This window comes from Anabrus simplex, chromosome 1 (genome assembly GCF_040414725.1).
Source record: "Anabrus simplex isolate iqAnaSimp1 chromosome 1, ASM4041472v1, whole genome shotgun sequence".
In the NCBI taxonomy this organism is placed as follows: Eukaryota; Metazoa; Arthropoda; class Insecta; order Orthoptera; family Tettigoniidae; genus Anabrus; species Anabrus simplex.
The window spans coordinates 1,448,058,020-1,448,080,569 of NC_090265.1; the positions used below are offsets into that span (position 1 = coordinate 1,448,058,020).

The 22,550-nt window shown below is 40.8% G+C and overlaps 1 protein-coding gene across 1 annotated transcript in view; it reads right to left on the reverse strand.

Annotated features, from left to right (window-relative positions):
- Nucleotides 1-13,302, reverse strand: part of LOC136879323 (mucin-21) — a 209,723-nt gene extending 196,421 nt beyond the window's left edge. The window contains exon 1 of the mRNA XM_067153144.2: nt 13,187-13,302. Within this exon, the coding sequence (XP_067009245.2) occupies nt 13,187-13,231 (45 nt within the window). The 5' untranslated portion in view covers nt 13,232-13,302. The remainder of the gene's footprint in view (nt 1-13,186) is intronic.
- Nucleotides 13,303-22,550: the final 9,248 nt, after the last annotated feature.

The following is a 22,550-nucleotide window of genomic DNA, read 5'->3' on the forward strand; positions in this document are numbered from 1 at the left end:
TTACCGTTTTCGGTGACACCGAGGTGCCACAAGTTTGACCCACAGGAGTTCTTTTACATACCCTTAAATCTACTGACGCGAGGCTGACGTCTTTAAGGATCTTTAAATACAACCGGACTGAGCCGAATTCGAACCCACCAACTTGATTGGAAATTTGTAGGTGATTTCAATACTCTCTACAGCACATTGGCTGAGAGACCAGATTTTAAGTTGTCGTAATTTGTTTCTACATGAGAGGAATTTCCATCATCAAGATAATCAGCTCCGATATACGGTTGGTGGACTCCGTGCTATAGTTCTGAGAAAATGCTCTTCTTCTGATATACTCAGAAGCAGAATGTAGCATACAGTAGCCTTTATCTTATCAATATTCATGCAATTACCTCCCTAGGAGAAACTCTTGGACCGTTAAGTTAATTTGAAGAGACTCTCATGAATCATGTTCGCTAATTCACAAGGTTGTAGAAGTGGGCCACAGACGAAATATCTCTTCACGTTCCATCCGTAACAGTGAAGGTGTGATTAATACCCACGTATTCACCTCAAGAAATATGATGCCCAGTTTTTCCACTTTCACTAAATCGTCTGCACGATTTTGATCTTCGTAATTTCATTCTGCACAACACCAGTTCACTGATCACATAAACATCAATAACTTTAAATCTGTCTCTGTAACAACATGACCCAGGCGCGGAAGTGATGCAGCACCCGGCACAGACTGGCACTGATAAGTTCACCGTCTATTTGACGTCACACAGCGTTAACGTTCCTGCGATAAGTATTTTACATAGCTGGTTATTGCGTAGTTATACCACGACTGATCCAATACCTGTACTCGAGCCTTGAGGGGCGTCATAGCCGAACGGCAAAATCACCAACGTGACAGTGGTCCTAATCCTGGCCAATGCATGTAGGATTTCTGTCCAAGTGGTTCGGACTCCACGCAAACCTGGATGTCCCGTGCTTAAACATTCAATTGAGTACGTTCCTAGGTTGAGAATATTTGAATACTAAGGTGAATAGTGAGATTTGAATGCATTTGTTTCATTGACTGGCTACGTATATGAGTTGATTAGCTGCTTCAAGGTTGCAGGATCCAATCCCAGAGGAGTTGGTTGGCGTTTAGAAGTTCTTAATTTTAAGAAAACCGTGTCATTAGATTGAATAACATGTAAATAAACTCCCTATTACTTCGATGCCTCTTATGAACAATATGGTCAATAGTTGAGGGAACAATGAACCCATTATTATTATTATTATTATTATTATTATTATTATTATTATTATTATTATTATTATTATTATTATTATTATTTAAAATTAGAATTGTAGATAATAAACGCCAAACTAACACAAGTAGGTCATCGATGATCTTGCAATGCGAAAGACATAAGACTGGTAACTGTAGCGGCCATGTAGCCGGTGGAATTCCCTAATGTTCAACTGGGAAACAACGGACAACTAGACGAGCAGGGTAACGTAGTGTACTCACTAGATCCGCTATAATAATAATAATAATAATAATAATAATAATAATAATAATAATAATAATAATAATAATAATAATAATAATAATAATAATAATAATAACTCTTAAAGAACTTCACATTTTCCGTAGGGAAATTGTAGCCTCTGTACGGTTTTCCTTTTCAAAACACCGAGCGAGTTGGCTACTCAATTTGCTTGATGATGATGATGATGATGATGATGATGATTGTTATTTAAAGGGGCCTAACATCGAAGGTCATCGGCCCGCTACTCATTTTGAATGACGTAGCTTGCATTGGGATGATAGAGGGTTCCAACACCCGCAGTCGGCACTCCTGAAAATAATTTTTCGTGTTTTCCCATTTTCACATCGGGCAAACGCTCGGGCTGGACCTTAATTAAAGCCACGGTCGCTTCGTTCTCAGTCTAGCCCTGTTCCATCCCATCGTCATCTAACACATGTCTGTGTCGGTGTGAGGTAAAAGCAACTTGTACCATTTGCCTGTCCAGCCAGATGATCTGCAGATACTGGAGTGTGAAAAATGGGAAACAAGGAAAACCACCTTCACAGCTGCCGACAGAGGGGTTCGAACCCACTCTCCCGATGACCCAAACGGCGCAGCCACTTGTTCGGTACGAGCAAATTGCCTCCCAGCCTATTCGTAGGTTTGCAGGCAAAGCAAATTAAGTTTTTCAAAACTTCGAGAAAAACGAAGTTTGGTAAAGGAATATCACCAGTGAATAGGGCGGTGTAAAGAAAAGTTCAACTGACTTAACGTGTTTTGTTTGTAAACTCACGAATAAGACCCGGGTTAGGATTTGCGGACGGATGTTCCGGAATATCGCTCCGCTACAGTGACCGTCATAATTTTTCGGACAAGCAGAGTTCCTTTATATTTCACATAAAAAGATTAATAATAAACACAAATAGTATAATTTTGCTTACTCCAGAATGAATAGTTACACATGCAAATACCAAAAATAATACTCACTTCATTTCATGGTACACAACAAATTTGAAATTTATGGATGTAATTATAATAATACAAAAAATTTCCTGTTCATAAATATTCGGACAAAAATGCAAGTACAAAAAAAATATGAAGGATAGAGTCCATGTAGGAATATTAATACTTTGTCATTCTTTTCTTCCCGCGAAGCACTTAAGTCAGGCGTCTCGGCATGCTCTCCACGAGTTTATTTGTGGTGGAATGGGACAATTTTCCCCACTCCTCTTGCAGTCGTCTCTCCACATCAGCTTTCGAATTTATGGGAAGTTTCCGGATGATGTTTTCCAGTATATCCCGTAAATTCTCTACGGGGTTAATGTCAGGGCTTTGTGGGGGGAGAATTCACAACTTTAGGACAGTTCTAAAACAACTATAGCTGTACATAGCTGGCCGTATGTTTCGGGTCGCTGTCCTGATAACATTTAACACAGCCCCCCAACTCCCATATTTTCTGCACTTTCTTCAGGTAGTTTTTTAAAATCTGAAGATACTGATGGTGGTTCATGTTTTCGTCCATAAAAACCAGCTCACCTACTCCTTGAGCCGACATACAGCCCCACACCATAACATGTCCCCCTCCATGTTTTACCGTTGCCTTCATATTTCTTTTTTCACACCTTTTATTGGGGTGTCTTCAAAGTATGATGCGCCCATCTGAGCCAGAAACGTTGAATTTCGATTCATCGCAGAAAATGACAGTCTTCCACCAATTCATGACTTTGGTAAGATGCTCTTTAGCAAATCGTTGTTGCTTGATCCTATTTATTTTGTTGAAATAGGGCTTCCTTCTTGCAGTTCGCCCGTGATAATCACCTGTATATAACACCCTCTGGATTGTACTTGCACTGATCTTCTTTCCACACTCGTTCTCAGCTGTAGCAGCAATAGTAGTTGTAGTAAGACGTGGATTTCTTTTCAGTTTTCATACTACTGCCCTCTCTTCTCTCCTAGTAAGAACCCTCGGGCGACCTGTCTGTGGCAAATTTTCAATTCTGTCTTGAAATTTGTATCGGCAGATAATATCCTTAAAGTAATTTTCTTCATGTTAAGCAAATCTGAGATTTGTCGACATGTTTTCCCTTTTTCATGTTGGAATATTACTAATTGCTTTTGATCAAATGTACTGTTGTTTCCTTTGCGTCCAACTTCACTCGTGAATCGTTGCGTCTGATTTGTGTTTTAGGAAGGCACTGACTGGGACCTGCCTGCACAGCGCATAACAAGTGCAAAGCATACCTTTAGCAGCTAAACATCTCCTGTCCGAAAAATATTGACCAGCAAATTTTCGTACCTCAAATAAATAAAAGATTATTACTTTTTAAACTCATTTACAAACCACAATTGGATAATTCCAGCACCTAAGAAGTGCATTGCCGGGCTGAGTGGCTCCGACGGTTAAGGCGCTGGCCTTCTAACCCCAACTTGGCAGGTTCGATCCTGGCTCAGTCCGATGGTATTTGAAGGTGCTCAAATACGACAGCCTCGTGTCGGTAGATTTACCGGCACGCAAAAGAACTCCTGCGGGACTAAATTCCGGCACCTCGGCGTCTCCGAAGACGTTAAAAGTAGTTAAAGGGACGTAAAGCAAATAACATTATTATTATTATTAAGTGCATTAAATTTAGAGGTTTTTTTGTTTTGTTTTGCTATTTGCTTTACGTCGCACCGATACAGATATGCCTTATTGCGACGACGCGATAGGAAAGGTCTACGAATGGGAAGGAAACGGCCGTGGCCTTAATTAAGGTACAGCCCCGGCATTTGCCTGGTGAGAAAATGGGAAACCACGGAAAACCATCTTCAGGGGTGCCGACAGTGGGGCTCGAACCCACTATCTCCCGATTACTGGATACTGGCTGCACTTGAGCGACCGCAGCTATCGAGCTCGGTAAATTTAGAGTTTAGAAATTTCGAAATTATTAGTTCTTTCTTTAACAACAGGGGTATTATATGTATAGATTATTCTGTCCGAAAAATTCTGACTGTCACTGTAGATGTAGCTCATAGCGTGGCTAGGCGCGTGCTCAGGAGGCTAGTTGCATTACGGAATCAGCTCATTTAGATGGACGTTCAATAAAGTGCATTTAGCGAATGCTCCATATTGCACTGCATACCAGCTGCAACACGCAACATGTTACGTTACCTTAGCTCTAATTATTGTAAACTGATCCTTCAAGGTTACTTTTCTATACTCTTGTCTTGTCTTCCTTCCTCGCATACAACCCATTAAACCAGCGATAAAGGAAAGGAATTACTCGGCACATTTCCACTTCCTGAGATACAAAGGCTTTGTTCCCTCAGTGAAAAAGGCACTTTGATGTCTCTTTTATCATTGGACCCCGGGTAACGATTCACGAGACCCTTGCTGTGTGGAGATATGCAAGTCTAATTTGATATCAAATATCAGAATGAGATAAGTATGACCCTGTAAGTCAAGTGGATTGCGTCCTGTCTTAGTAAAGACTAAAATGTGTTGTTCGAAAACGTGTGTGCTCGATTAAGATACATTATTATTCTATAGACCTACTCATTAAAGTGATATTCTTAGTATTCTCCCTGGACCTTTTCCTCAGTTTAGTGGGTTCGGCAACTGATGTGAATTGGCGCAGTTTGACGGACGGATGGCCCTCTTGTCACCCAACTCCATACTGAAGGATGTATTCACTACTGTGTGTTTCTGTGGTAGTTGTTAATATTGTGTATTGCATGTGGATGAACAGATTTCTATTAAGACAAACAAACACTCAGTCTACTAGCCAGACGAATAAACCAAATGAAGTTAAAATCCTGTCCGGTTGGGAATCGAGCCTGGGACCCTCTGAACAGATGGCTAGTAAGCTGACTATTCAGTGCAGCCCCGTGGTGTAGGGGGCAATGCGTCCGCCTGTTACCCGGCGGCCCCGGGTTAGATTCCCGGCTGGGTCAGGGGTTTTTAATTGTAAATGATTAATATCCCTGGCCTGGGGACTGGGTGTTTGTATCGTCCTGAATGTTCCTTTCCTTATATTAAACACTCTACACTCCCCCCATTTCGATTACATGCAGGTTCATATCGCATGGTGCAAGATCTCTATAGGTCGACGCTCCGAACAAATAGCATTAAAGAGAAAACCTAAATATTCAACCAAGCAGTTGGACATACCTTAAAGTGATATTCAAATTCATACCGGTACGTGTCAATGTCCTCACATAAGTTAAATGACCCTCATCATAAATAATCTGTGTGAGCGAACAACTATCTGAACACAATAATCCCACCCTTCTTTCCTTGGAACAACAGCAACAACAGTACTGCTCCTTTTCATACCACTTATCTCCCACGCATCCCTTTGAGACAACACCATGTTCGTTAAAACTACCTACTGCTTCAACCAAAAACCTACGGCGAATGCCAGTGATATTTCCTCTTCTACTGTAATAATACGAGTACATTGGCACTCACTGTATCTATAAACGTCCAGTCTAGGATCTCCTTCTGGGGTCCTCGACGATACTGTTCCGGATGACAGATCACGATAATGTGGACACTATTCTATTTCATGTAAATAGCTATCTCGTGGCAGCCAAGGACATCAATGTCAGCCCATGTCTAGTGTAAGTGACAGAAGACGTCCTCTTTTCACGCTCGAGCAGGGCGATCTATTGCAAATAGATTGTTAATGCAAAGCTGTTGTAGTAATACCATGGCCTAACTTTTCTTTTTTTTTCAAGAAGAGTTGAACTAAAAACTGAAAACCGCAATCAGCTTTACGTCCCACAAACTATTTTTCCGATTTTGGAGATGCCGAGGTGTCTGAATTTAGTCCCACAGGAGTGCTTTTTACGTGCCAGTAAATCTACCGACAAGAGGCTGACCTTCAAATACCACCGGACTGAACCAGTATCAAACCTGCCAAGTAGGGGTCAGAAGGCCAGCACCTTAACCACCTGAGCCACTCAGCTCGGCTTGGAGTATAGAAAAATGTATCACAGCCTTCACCGGTCCTGGAGGTTGGATACAAAGCACTTTGTGCCGCAGTTCACGTGAGGTAGTGTGGGCAATTCCTTTCAGCCGCTCCATTGGCCAACGAGAGGCAGATTCCCATACCAATATCGACTGCACCGAATCCTGAGGGATCTCACGGGATCTTGTCCTCTCTACGGCTCTGCTACTCTGCTGCAAATAAGAACAGTGATCTGGGACGCTACCTCTCAGGTCAAACAAGAGCTAGAAGTCCAGATCCATTTCTGATTAATGTTTATACGACATGCCTTCTGGTCTGATCTTCGACTCAATGTGAGTTATGTCTGGCGATGGAAGAACCATACCACCATACTTCTGGTAACCATGCCTGTCGTCAATTTTTGTGAAAATATTGCTACATGCATATCAGTTGGCTTGGTAGATTGGTATTTGGATTCACGGTCTGGCTTCGCGAGGACAGTAACGGGAGACTATTTTACTAATCTTCCTAGTTCACCTTTCTGTACCTCCTGAGGGTTAAACTGTTTGGGAGTCAATCGGTCTTCAGACCGAGGACTCAATGTAGGCCTACGGAATGAAAAATAGCCAATGTAAAAGTTGCCCATTGGGCTTCTCAAGCAAGTACAACATCCAGCCAGTTCACTGAGCCGTTCGAGCCACATAGCTATGAACTTGAATTCGGATGATAAGTTCTAAAACAGTCGGCAGCCCTGAAAATGGTTTCCCATGGTTTCCCATTTGCACAGCAGGTGGTATCTTAATTAAGGATACACCGAGCGAGTGGCTATGAGGTTTGGTCACGTAGGGATGAACCCCACTGTCTGCAGTCCTGAAGATGGTTTTCCGTGGTTTCCCATTTTCACATCAGGCACATGCTGGGACTGTACCTAAATTAGCACCACACTCGCTTCCTCCCCAGACCCATCTCTTTCCTCTCACCTCGTCGTTGTAAAACCTGTCTGAGTCGGCGCGACGCGAAACTAATATAAAAAGAAAGTACCTATAACGGTTACTGATACCTTTTAGAATGAATGTTTCATTTCTTTTAGTACAGTTTATTCCTACTTTAATTGCGAAATATGATATTGTACTGTCTATTCATTTGTTTTCTTTAAATAATGCTGTGTCTTGAGTATCCTCGGGGTCACGGTCGGTTCAGTCACGGCCATCCCTCGCTGGATTCAGAGTTCAAATCTTCTTGTCTCATAGCCAAATTTATTTTTGAAGTGGTCATATTTAATCTGGGATCTCCAGTTTACTCAGTTTCATCAAACAGCGCTCCACGATCAGTCAGTTATCATTACTTTGGTGTTGTGTAACATGCCAAGTTAGTATTAGCAGGGATTCATGTCCTAACCCTGCATTCGGCTGGTATTAGTTTAAGTAGATTGATTCGAAATTTGTGTTCGAAGTGGGCATCTTTTATCTGGAAACTAAAGTTTATTCAGTTTCAATCAAGTTCACGATCCTTCATTTTCCCAACGGCATGGGGCCGGCGCTCCATGTGAATTGAACCCTGTTTCACGGCCGGATGCCTTTCCTGACGCGAACACTATGTTAAAGGGTGTATTCACTATTGCGTTTTTTTCTGGTCGTTTTGTAGTGTAATGTGTTGTACGTACATGGATAAATGTGTTAAAACTAACACAAATACTCAGCCCCTGGGATAGTGGGATTAACCTCACATGGTTAAAATATCTGCTCCGGCCGGGAATGTGACCCGAGGCCTTCTGAATAGAAGACCACTACGCTAGCCATTTAGCGAAGGAGCCGAACTGGTGTACACAGCTAAAAAGAAACCCATAGTGTCTTTGGTCTGCGAGAGCACGGCCTGGGGGTAATGTGTCACATGATCAGCGTGCTGTCATCGTCAGTCGTAATGCTTCGATCTCTGGACCGGATCCGCTGCCATTGTATCAGAAAGCTCCTCTCTAGGTCTCATGAGAGTGAATCCTGTTCCCGCCTACTGTCCGGAATATTGCTGGACTGCCCAGGACTCAAACCTTAGTCCTGTGGGTGAGAGGCAAGCCCTTCATCCCTACAGCATGGGGTTGGATCTAATATAAAAATGAGCCAAGTAAACGGCCTCATTCCTCAATTAAGGCTTATGGAAGCACACTTCTTAATTTGTTTCAGAGCCCGAGAGCAATCCTAACCCGCAATAGTGAATACACCCTTTAACATAGTGTTCGCGTCAGGAAAGGCATCCGGCCGTGAAACAGGGTTCAATTCACATGGAGCGCCGGCCCCATGCCGTTGGGAAAATGAAGGATCGTGAACTTGATTGAAACTGAATAAACTTTAGTTTCCAGATAAAAGATGCCCACTTCGAACACAAATTTCGAATCAATCTACTTAAACTAATACCAGCCGAATGCAGGGTTAGGACATGAATCCCTGCTAATACTAACTTGGCATGTTACACAACACCAAAGTAATGATAACTGACTGATCGTGGAGCGCTGTTTGATGAAACTGAGTAAACTGGAGATCCCAGATTGTTATAAAAGGAAGCAAGGCCGCCTCTGTGGTGTAGTGGTTAGCGTGATTAGCTGCCACCCCCGCAGGCCCGGGTTCGATTCCCGGCTCTACCACGAAATTTGAAAAGTGGTACGAGGGCTGGAACGGGGTCCGCTCAGCCTCGGGAGGTCAACTGAGTAGAGGTAGGTTTGATTCCCACCTCAGCCATCCTGGAAGTGGTTTTCCGTGGTTTCCCACTTCTCCTCCAGGCGAATGCCGGGATGGTATCTAACTTAAGGCCACGGGCGCTTCCTTCCCTGTCTATCCCTTCCAATATTCCCATCCCTCCACAAGGCCCCTGTTCAGCATAGCAGGTGAGGCCGCCTGGGCGAGGCACTGGTCATACTCCCCAGTTGTATCCCCCGACCAAGAGTCTGAAGCTCCAGGACACTGCCCTTGAGGCGGTAGAGGTGTGATCCCTCGGTAAGTCCGAGGGAAAAACCGAACCTGGAGGGTAAACAGATGATGATGATGATGATGATGATGATGATGATAATAATAAAAGGAAGTAAATTTGTAGTTTAACTAGACTATTGACATAGCGATCATAGCCAAGAGACGTCCTTCTTTATGTGGGATATAGACCCCCGGGTGCTTGAGAGTTCACTTCACAAGTCCTATGTACATCGGCCGATATGCGAACCGGGCCCGTTTTGTAGTGCAGGCAGTGCCACTGTTACTCAGCTGACACTGCCATTCTAATCGACTTATTCGGAACTAAATTGTGAATTGGAGTCTTGCAGCCATGGATTTGAAATATCTGCGTGTCAGAACATCGGAGAGAGCTTCCTGCGTTCATACCAAAAATATTTTTGTTGCCAAGTACCGAGCACGTACGCGAGTGAAATTTGGCAGATTAGTGGTCTTGCACTATCTACAATAGGGTATTCAAATGTAATTACTTGGGCTTTAGTTGAAATGAGGAGCTCGGAATTTGAAATGAATATAATCCCAGCATTTCTTGGGAGAACACTGACGATGGGCACCCAATTCTCTCATGGCCTGGGATCGAACGATTCACTGTTCTTCTCGTAGTGCACAACGTTAACCGAATATCCGTGTAGCTATTTGGTTGAGGTGTTCACCTTCAGTGTCCACGGTTGTTAGATTGAATCCCGGTGTAGTCTGTTGGCATTTAAAAGTTCTTAAATGAGGGAGTCTACGGTGGACAACATTTATGGTAAATTAAATTATCCCCTTTCAGGACAAAATTCGAACACACTTGTAATATATAGAAATCGAAGGAATGTTAAATATACATACTTACATACATACATCATCATTAAAGACCGTTATGCCTTTCAGCATTCAGTCTGAAAGCTTGTGCGAATTTACTAAACGTCACCACAATCCTCTATTTGCAACTAGTGCTGTGGCCTCATTTAGTTCTAAACTTCTTATCTTTAAATCGTTAGAAACTGAGTCTAACCATTGTCGTCTTGGTCTCCCTCTACTTCTCTTACCCTCCATAACAGATTCCACTATTCTCCTAGATGACCTATCCTCCTCCATTCGCCTCATATACCCTCACCAAAGAAGCCGGTTTATGCGTACAGCTTCATCCATCGAGTTCATTTTTAATTTAGTTTTTATCTCCTCATGCCGAGTACCCTCCTGCCATTGTTCCCCCTGTTTGTAACAGCAATCATTCTCGCTACTTTCATGTCTATTACTTCTAACTTATGAGTAAGATATCCTGAGTCCACCCAGCTTTCGCTCCTGTAAAGTATAGTTGGTCTGAAAACAGACCGATGTAAAGATAATTTCGTCCGGGAGCTCATTTCCTTCTTACAGAATACTGTTGATTGCAACTGCGAGCTCATTGCATTAGCTTTACTGCACCTTGATTCAATCTCACTTTCTATCTTACCATCCTGGGAGAACACATCCAAAATACTTGAAATTATCTACATGTTCCAGCTTTGTATCACCAATCTGACATTCGATTGCCATGAAAAAGAAATTAATTTTGACCAATATTGGACCCTACGTTGTAGGCTACAATTTTCTTGTTCTTCTCATGATTATTCACCGACAGTGACATTGAGCAGTAGATGGTAGTGTTACGTGATATTTGTTATGATTTACTCGAACCTTTATCCGGAGTTGTTTCACGGCAGTCAAATTCCTATTAAAACAATGGTACTTAACAGCTGTCCGGCTTAATGGTTAACGTGCTGGCCTTTGGTCACAGGGGTCCCGGGTTCGATTCCCGGCAGGGTCGGGAATTTTAACCATCATTGGTGAATTTTCCTGGCACGGTAGCTGGGTGTACGTGTTGTCTTTATCATCATTTCATCCTCATCACGACGCGCAGGTCGCCTACGGGAGTCAAATAAAAAGACCTCTACCTGACGAGCCGAACCCGTCCTGGGATAACCCGGCACTAAAAGCCATACGACATATCATTTTGCTTAACAGTTAATTCATCAAGGCTACATATTCTTGTGTAAAGACGGATGTTGGTTTCAGGTGCAATAATCAAATAAACAAATACCAAGTTGCTACAGCCCTGATCTGCCTCCTCCTAGTGCTCAGCCGAAAGGCCTGCAGAATACGAGGTGACGCATGGTCAATGTGACAAATCCTCTGGTCCGTTATTCTATGTTTTCTAGACCGGAATCATCATATCACCATCATGTAGATAGCTTATCAATTTTAACCACATTATCTCAGTGGTCCAAGGAACGATCCCTATCGTAGCCTGGAATCGAACCAGGGTGTCCGGATGAGAGGCCGGCAAACTACCCCTAGACCGCAGGACCGGCTTTGATGTGCAACACCACACTGATATAATCTGTCAAAAAAAATAATTAAAAGTACAGTCAAAGATACATAATGTGAGGAATTCATAGAAATTCAGGGCTTCAGTGTTGTAGTTCTTCAGCCGCACATTGACTCTTATTTGTTTTGAACATTCAACTCAATGCTGTAGTTTATCAAGCTTAGGTCAATAGGATATATGTAAAGCAAAATGCATCACTAATATCATCCCACAACCACTACTACAAATATGTCATTCCTTTAAAAACGACAATGTTTATCAATACACTAATTAAATTCCTGAAGGAAACTCTGTTTGAATCGTCCTCGCTTCAAAATGGGATGATTATCGAATCGTAAAATAACAATCACCACCTCCATGTTTACTTCCGAACTTTGAACTGGTAAGATTTCATAAGTTACGATTTTGCTTGGTATTTTCGTGTTAATGCTTATTGATATTTTGTATATAACACTGAGAGAAATGAGAATGGCAACTTATTTTATGAAGAGCAATGGTGATTATTGTTTTAAGGAGAAGTGCAATTAGGGCGACCCCGCAGTCAAGAGCAAAACTCAAGGTTACGCAAGGTCATCACGGAGAAATTTATTTTTTGTACCTTTGGTACCTTATCATAACATTTGAGAAAATGTACTTGTTCCAGATATTTACTTTGGCCTTTCTTGTTCTCACAAGAACAATACCTACTACTTCTGAATAATTTATTAGCATATTACAATAATCTCTTAATAATCTACATTTTCGTTTTATGTATGCTTTTTAGAATCGTTCAGGTCATTATTAACACAGCGACTTAAGCGCAGATCGTTCGACGTTCGAATACCAATCGATATCAATTGTAATTTTCACCTGAAAAAATACGTGACCTAAGGGAGGACATCCAGGTAAAACCCCAAATGAGCCGGGATGGTTCTATATACCTCAGATATATTCGCGATAAGCTCAAGAAATGAAGTTATTCTTACAATGCATACCTCCAAGCTCCTTGACTCATTTGCATCACAATAAGAATATTCCATTCACAGCTATTGGTTATTTGATATTCATAGCGATTTCTGCTTTCAAGAGGAGAAATTTAGTGACGCTAATCACTTCGAGGACCTTCAATACACAATTATGAACACTCTCAGAATCCCAACATGGCAATTTTCCCTCTCCCTCTGTCAAATATCCAGATTTTGAAAACTCAAAACAGAATTTTGGGGAGTGGGACGAGTTTCGGTAAGTAGTGAACTACTTTGTTATTTTCCTTCAATAATGATTCAGCTACTTGCTCAGAACATTGAAAAGCAGACGAATAAACAAACAACTGTATATTTACATAAGTAAACAAATGCATATTTGTAAACAAATATTAAATCAAGGCAACTTTTCGTGAAAATGAATTTTGTCCGTCTTTGTGCTGTGTCAATAACTCACCAATCGGAGCAGCGGTGGCGGTCCCATGCACGAACTCGGACTCATGTCTGTCGGTCAGGCACTTCACCACATGCTCTGTTCGTTGGCAGACCCAACACTCGCTAGCACTCTGTCGGAGAGACTGGACTGCCAGGTCGCCGCGGCGGACCGATCAGCCTGCTGCTCCAAGGGGGCCACGCAGAGAGCATAGCAGGGCAGAGCGCATTGTTACGTCACTGCCGGAGAAGGTCAAGAGCAGCGTTCCTCAACAATGGGACCCTAAACACATGGCTTCGGTGTGTATTCGGGCGGCCACTACGCCTCGAGGTAGCTTCGTCCATGAAATGGCTCCAGCTAGTTCTCAGCATCTTATGGAAGGACACTTAATTTCAAAAATTGTAATAATCTCTTTCGTGAACGTTGAGTCACCCTGCAGCTTTTAGCTACACAAAAAGAAAACCAACAGTATTCACTGTTAGTCCACCCTGGTATGACTCCGAGGCTCCGAACTTACTTCGTACTTACCATATAAATGCAGCTGCATGGAAGTATCTAAACGGCAAACATAAGAGCATCCACCTCGTATACAACACAATTTTAAACCTCAGTATGGATTAGCATTTTCTAAGCACCAAAACATGTTAACGTATTATTATTATTCTTATTCTTATTTGAACATTGGTAAGTCGAGGTTGGGGGTTGGCGTCCTGGAAAATTCTCTACTCACCCCTTCTGCCATCATCCTTCGGAAATTCGTGCTAGCAAGTCCCCAACCTCCGGCAACTCCCACTCTTTCATTAAATTTAAAATACGTTCTATTGTATGTCATGTCATTTTTACATTAATGACATGCTTAACAGCAAATACATGAAATCTAAAATAAGCCTAATTGATGTTTTATTCTACATCATTTTCCACCCCAGTAGACCGATAGCATACTTCTACGTTACAACGAAACTCGTTTATTATGACACAGTTTATCAGGTCCCTTGGATGTCGTTACAACCAACTTCTACTATATCTAGAATTAAAATATATTAACAGCCTAAACATATATTCATTACAGTCATAACACAATTCGTGGGTGAATATTTCCGAAGTGAATAACGATTTGAAAAACGGAAAAAATACTGTTTTTGTTAGGTAAAGAGTCACTAAACTAGATTTTATGCAAACCTATCCAGTGCAAAGCTTCCCATCCCTCTGTAGCTATATTAGTCTAAATCTACTAATGTACTTGTCATATTTGTCTTAATACTGCCCCATCATTTCTAAACATTTTTTTTGCTATTTGATTTACGTCGCACCGGCACCGATAGGTCTTATGGCGACGATGGGATAGGAAAGGCCTAGGAAGTGGAATGAAGCGGCCGTGGCCTTAATTAAGGTACAGCCCCGGCATTTGCTTGGTGTGAAAATGGGAAACCACGGAAAACCATCTTCAGGGCTGCCGACAGTGGGGCTCGAACCCACTACCTCACTTTTAAACAAATATAATCGAACAAGTCCTCACTGCCTGAAAATGAGCCATATCTCTTGCGTATTCTCCAACCTTCTTCAATCACTCTTTCTTCAATTATTGCACTATCACCCTGGACGTTTGGTAATGTATAAACATATTTGTAAAATCCCTCTTCCCTTTCGTTCTGCACCTGCTATTGCCCATATTTTACTGTCATATAATGTCACAAGCGCCTTTAAAACATTTTCTAGGTAAGAAAAATTTGCTCACCTCGAGCGTAAGTCAATAGACTTACTTGGGCTGGTCAACCTTTTATGTCCTTGCTTCTATCACTATTAGCTGTTTTACCACTCCAGTGAACTAACTAACCGTCATAGTAAAGGCATACTAGGCTCACGCGGAAAGGGGTGGGTTTGATTCTCCGTCAGGAAGTCGAAACATTTACAAAGGAGACTTCCACTTCTGGAGTGGGGTCTAGTCAGTCTACACCGAAAATGAGTACCTTGGGGCAAAGGCAGCCAAGCATAGAAGTAAGTAGCCACTCTATCTCACATAGTACCTAGGTTACCTTCCATCACCCTGAGGGCCTTCAGGGCTTACATTTATTTTGATTTTTACCACCTCAGTTACGATATTCACTTACTTCATGCAAAGTTTCTGTTCCTGATTTGTTTTCTCATATCAGTCAAATGTATTCGAATACATTTCATTACTTTTAATTTACGTCTATTTATTTGTTAAATTCTAAATTATATATCTTGTACACGTTCTTTTAGACTGCGTTCACACCTTAACCACCTTGTTCATATCCTCTGTTGTCTGCAATGAAATGATAATGTCATGGAAAAATCTAGAGTTAATGATATCCTCTCGTTGAAATATATTTTTAAGAAAGGGGTCAAATTCAAACCCTGCTTCACTTCTTTCTGTAGATTTGCTCGTCTTTCATATCCGTGTATTCTCTCAACTTCAGTGTGATTCTTGTCTTGATTCCAAAAACATTCAAAATCTCAAAGAGCTCAGATCAAGACAAATACCATTTTTACAGTGAAAAAGAAGAAGATCTATGTATTTGTTCGCTACACTCAGAAGCATAGAGTCATGGATGTGTTTTCGGGTTTGGAGGACGCTAGAGCGAGTACAGATTCTCTGGTTATTTCCCTCTTAGTAGTCTCTTACGACATGTAGTAGGTACAGATAATGCACCCTTTCAGTTCACCCACAGGGGAGATAAAGAGTTACGTTAATAATAATGGCGTGTGGCCCCCGAACAGGCCTGGTGGAGGTCTTTCGTGTTGACGTCGTATAGGTGACCTGCGTTTCTGTGAGGATGGGGCCCTACCTGTGACGAATTTCATTGTTGAAGATGGCACACATACCTAGCCATCGAAATTAACCAATGCAGGTTAAATTCCCGACCCGGCCAGGAATCGAACCCGGGAGACCCTGACCGAAGACCAGCATGCTAACCATTTAGCCATATAGCTGGACAAAAGTTCAGGTAAATCGAATCATGATCCAGCGCACAAACAATGCAGTTCAGAAAAATAAGTCTTTAGACTTCTGTGTACCTCTAGACATATTTCTACAACAGTTCACCATCTCCGTGAAAACTTTCTAATTTCTAATGCTGATCTGAACCATAAAATGTATTATAAATATTCTACATTAAGCCCTATCCCATAAATGCAATTATAAATGTTAGATCCAGAAGAAAATAATAGTTTAGATATGGAATTACGATTTTTATTTTTAAAATGTTTATTTTACTCTTTTTTGTAAAGAGTAAATTAGATTAGATGTGAAATTCTGTTCCTTTCTCATTGTAAATATAATATTAGAATAGTTCAAATATTAGGTTATTAGACTAAGTCGAAGCATTAAAGAACACATGTAAACATTTGCCACTGTAAGTGGGATTACAAATCCTGTAGTGAGAAATAAATAAATAAATAAATAAATAAATAAATAAATAAATAAATAAATAAATAAATAAATAAATAAACATTACTATGACATGTCACAAGATCTACGTCCAACAAAATGGTCGCTGATGTAGCAAACAATTTTATGACCATAAGAATACGGAAAAAATTCCGCTCCCTTCGGTGACCTTTCCGTGTGATTTACTGTGACCTAGACGAAATGCCAGCAAAAGTCTGTGGAAACTCTCTTAAAGCACGCCGTCATTTCTACCTACTGTGCATAGAAGACGGAGTTCAGGCCCACAATAGTAACGTGAAGACGAAAATAACGCAGATTTATTGTAGATACCTGACGAACACTGGTTCCCTGGTTTCAACAGCGCCGGTTTATGTCCACGCAAAAATGTCTGGACTAAAATGATGACGCTAATTTCAGGTACACCCCAAGCCCGAAAACATATCCATGTTAATGTCGGTAGCAACTTGTTTTAAATCGGTCAAAGCTGATATTATTTTCCTACTTTCTATGTATACATCCATAAAATACTCATATTTCGTTCATTAGCCATTATATTAGACTTAGTCAAGTACTATTCACGTTCCTTATTATTCACATTCACGTAATATTAAACGTAAAGTGTTGTACCTGAGATCAATAACTCCCACACAGCACAGATACTGCGATCCTTCTTCTTGCCGGATGTTGTTAATACTATCTCATTAGATTTCCCTTTCGTTTCCGCTCAGAACGTTCCCAGGTACCATCCTCTCCGACCTGCGTGAAGGAACAACATTTTAAAAAAAATCTCTTGCTAGAATAATGAGTAAATGGGGTTAAAATTGAAAATGACAAATAACAATAAGGTCACGTACGCTCTCCGAAGAAATGGAAATATTTAAAACTATAAGTAGTTTCATTTTACAAGTTGCCTTACGTCACAACCGACAGAGATAAGTCTTATGGCGAATATGATGCGACATTGTGGTTAACATTAGGTTTACATTAGGGCATGTACTGTTAAGCTGAGATGAAATAAGATCGTATACAAGTTATAACAACGTTGTAGGAAGACATAGTAAGATAATTTATGGAATTCGAAGAAAATTGAGAACAAAATAGAACAATTAGATGGACGGCTAATGATGAGAGAGTAACATGCGTCATGTTAAGATGAATTAATATATTTATCGAAATATACAGTGAGACATGAGATGTGTAATATGAAATGGTTGATTTATATGTGAAGAAGGGTAGATTGTTATGAGGAATAATGATGGTGATGATTATTGTTTCGTTGTGAATGAAGAGAGAGATTATTTTAGCGACGATATTAGGTCAATTGACGCAATTTGAGATAGGGAATAATTATAATTGGTTCCCAAATGTATGTTAATTATTCAACAAGCCATATATAGTACTAGTTACGATCTATACAACGTGCCTCTGTTAATAACTACTTATTAGATCATCAAAATAATTCCTCATAGGGAGGACAGCACAAATGTAGCCTATATCCATACGAATTTATAACTACAAATATTTTCATTCAGATAAGGAAAGCTAGAAAGCTGATTTAGTTGCATTGATTGATATCACTGGTAATATTTATCTATAATTGAAGATTGATGGTGACTGATATAGTTTTCTTACAAGCTAGATCACTTAATATCCAAAAGAATTTAACGAAATTGTCAGATATGAATGACAGCACAGCAACAGATCAAATTCCTATTTTGACCCTTAACTTCTTTTGGATATTAATAATTATTTTAAGTAAACGACTTGAGTAAATATAGGTAATGACATTTCGATTATGTTATTTTAAATGGAGTGATGACTTAATGAATTATCTTTCCTTACACATAATATGAAATACAATACCGAGAACTTTGAAACCTTTGGAAATGTTTGGAATATGTGAAATGTTTGAAATACTTGAGAAGATATTTTCGTTAACAAGTAATATTGCTGACAACTGAATATGGACAGCTACTGGTAAATTAATCTATCGTGCTGTGATTTTATTAGGCAATATATAAGTAAAGCAAGTGGAAGTTTTAGAGTCAGATTATGTAATGATTAATGAAAGATGGAAACGTGATTTTCATTTTATTTATAATTGATTCAGTGTAAATAATTTGCGTCAGACACATTTTTCTAGCTCCGAATCAAGACTGTAAATATTGTGAACATGTTTACTTTTAACTTAGTTAGAGGCCTCTAATTTGAAAACATTTTTGAAACTAAGTGATGAGATACGAAGTCAGTTGTTTATTATTTATTCCATGATATTGAAAATACTTAAATCACTTTTCAAGATTTTCTTTATTTTAATAAAATAGTATTATATAAAACTTAATTATTCTTTCAATGATTTCCTAGGGTAAGTACTTAGTCTTAAGTGAATGTCAGTTAAGAATTATATTAAGTAATGCGGAAACTAACCGGATTGCGAACAGGAGACGTCCGTTGCCTAAATTAGGTTTATCCGACAGTATAACCCGACTGTCTTCTCTCGATACGGAACCCATAACCCGAAAATTCAACTTGGAAATTGTTGTATTTCAGCTAGCCTGGATCTTATGCGACTCGACCTGGACGCGGGAACAGCGCAATAAACATCTTCAAATAATTCAACACGGCAAACTTTCTTTCTTAGTTCGTTCACGTCCAGGGTTGGTTTTTCCCTCGGACTCAGCGAGGGATCCAGCCTCAAAGGCAGTGTCCTGGAGTATGAGACATTTGGTCGGGGATAAAAATGGGGAGGAGGACCAGTACATCGATCTGGAGGCCTTGCCTGCTAGGCTCAACAGGGGCCTTGTTAGGGACGGAAAGATTGGAAGGGATAGGCAAGGAAGGAAGGAAGGAAGGAAGGAAGGAAGTGTGGAAGGAAGGAAGGAAGGAAGTGTCCGTGGCCTTACGTTAGTTACCATTCCGGCATTTGCTTGGAGAAGAAATGGGAAACCACGGAAAACCACTTCGAGGGCGGTTGAGGACGGAATCGAAACCCCCTGTATTCAGTTGACCTTCCGAGGCTGAGTGGACCCCGTTCCAGCCCTCGTACCACTTTTTAAACTTCGTGGCAGTGCTGGGAATCGAATCCGGGCCTGCGGGTATGGCATCTAATCACACTAACCACTACGCCAGAGAGGCGAACAATGCGGAAAACTACAAAACAAATATGATATATTCTAGACCACTCAATTAATTAGTTAATGCAATTTGATTTCCAATTATACAACAACAACAACAACTACTACTACTACTACTACTACTACTACTACTACTACTACTACTACTACTACTACTACTACTACAGAAGCGTCTGGATGTTTGTATTAAAGGTTAGCGCAAGGTCTTCTGTTCAGAGGATCTTTGAGCGCCCGCTCTGTGACCACGATCGCTAAGGCATCAAGTCATTATGGATTGATACCGTGGTTAGTGGTTCGAGTTACGTTGGTGGAAATAATATTCATCATCGCACTGTTCGCCGACGGGATAGGAGTAATTTATAAACACTAGCTTGTGAGCAAAACGTCTGGATTCAATTCCAAACCTGTCCACAATGTTCATACAGAGTGAGGATATATGACACTGTTGATAGTGCACCGGGAGGTACACCTCAACCCCGAACATTCAAAAGAAGCGCCTTAAGGAACACTATCTATCGAACAAAACTTGAAACAGCTAATGCATAAAGTTGGGACATTGATCAGAAGAGGTCATTACTAAATAACAGGGTAATATGTTATTTTAAAGTTTTCTAAACTGACTGAATTTCTTTGTTTTGTTTTGGTGTACATCAAGAAGTTCTCACGTTTCTCCCTAGATGTCTCTACTAAAAAGCTGAGGTAATGCACTCTGGTGCAAGGTGGAATAATTAGTGATTTAAGAAGTTTTGTGTTTATAGGTTTTCTCAACTAAATTCTTTCATTTATTTTGATACTGCGAGGTTTGCAACACTTCCTTCTCATCCCGCCAGCTTTGGAGTCTGGCCAATCACAAATTTTCTGTATTTATTTTTCCACAAATCATAAGCTTCTTGTTCCTTGTTGATTATCCAATAAAATGAGAGGGTGTGTCCGGATTTAGTCCAGGGCCTTCTCGAACCCTCCCCTAGAGTATAAAAGCTGCGGTTTTTGCAAGCTACCTTGTCTTATTGATCGTCGAATTTCTGAGTATGTGTGTTAAGACAGGAGGCAGGGTGCCTCATTCTTCGGCTGGCAGAACATCAGCTCAGGTAATGACCACCAGTTGTCTATCTCTGTAGCTATCTCCGCAAACTTACCCGAGGGGAAGGTTCTAATTTTTAACTATGTAACCACCTGTTTTCTAAGAATGTACACTTCTTCTTTCTAATGTAAAATTTCATAAAGTCTTAAACTGAATATTCGGGAATAGAGAGTGCATTGCCCTCTCGTGTTCCCCTTCAAATTATCTTGAGGTGACTACGACTTTGCAACTGTTTTACTCCTGTAAGCATTAATTATTTTTTCTTTCTAGTCACCTCAGTAGTGTGGGATTAGCCTCTGCATCATCGGGTCACAAGCCCAAGTAGGGTTTATAAACTTGGTTTTCTAGGAGCTCAAGTGTACGTCTCCATACATTTTTGTGTTGGGGCCAGTAATTTAACCTGTTCTTCCTTTAATGAAGGCCCAGTAGTATGGGTACGAGATACCCCTGTGTTAACTCGATTGTAAATCGCAGGTTGAGCCTAGAGAGGCCAAGAATTGTAATGTTTTGTGTAAGGTTGCCTTGTATAGAAGGCCGTTTTTGTAACTGTTGGAGCAAAGTGCTCTTGAATTGTGTCTTGGGAGATATCTCTCCTTATCTAACTAAACGCAACAGTAGCGACGTTGAAAACTTGTAAATTTGGAGTTTGAAGTTCAAACCTTGTAAATTACTTATCGTTGGATTTTATAGTCTTGTATTAAAATTATTACTGTATTGTTTTCTTTTACTAAGTGAAATTTTTTTTTGTTAATGTTTGATTTTCTGAAAAGAAATATAACCTTATTTTAAAGTTTTAAATGAATCTTTGACTTTTGTAGATAGACCCATTCAGCCCGCACCTTCTTTCAACTCTCTGCGTTCCACAGATCACCCCGGAACAAAAATCAGCATCTCAATCTCATATTCAGACGCCCAATCGCCCATCGCCGTCACCTGCACGAGGTGAGCCGAACATGACCTCGGACTTCCGGCACTAAAAGTAAAGCAAAGTCACCTCCGTACAGGCCATGAAGGCCCTTGGAGGAGTGGAAGGTAAAGGCTTCCACCATTGTTAACCTCGGCACGTGATGGGGTAGAGTGGTTAGCCCTACGCCCGGCCGCCTTTGCCCCCAGGAATTAACCTGGTACTCATTTTTGGTGTAGGCTGAGTGAACCTCAGGGCCATATGCACCTCCGGAAGTGGAAATCTCGTTTCTTAAATTTCACGACTTCCTGACGGGGATTCGAACCCACGTCCTTCCGGGCGAACCGAGCACGCCTTTACCGCCTCGGCCAGGCAGCCCCTAGCACTAAAAGTCATATGCTAAATAAATAGAGGGTCCTAGGTCTGATTACCGGTCGGGTCGAGGATTTAGCCATGTCTGATTAATTCACCTCGTATGCGAACTAGATGTTTGTTATTATTTTAATGCACATCTTCACATTTACACACAGCAAAACTTCACACTAGTTCGGAGTTCGAAGGCCATCCAGAAATGAAACAAGGCCAAGTGCACATATATAGTGAAACCTCTGGATCTTTGTCTGAATGGTTAGCGTAACGGCCGTCGGTTCAGATGGGCCTGGGTTTAAATGCCGTTACGGGTGGGAATTTTAGCCACATTTGATTGTTCGTCTAGCTTGGGGACTGCATTTTTTATTTTAATACGCACCTCTTAACCCCAGATTACCTTTTCCTTTCTCTTACAAGTTGCTTTATGTCGCACCATTACAGATAGGTCTTATGGCGACGATGGAACAAGAAAGGGATAAGTGTGGGGAGGA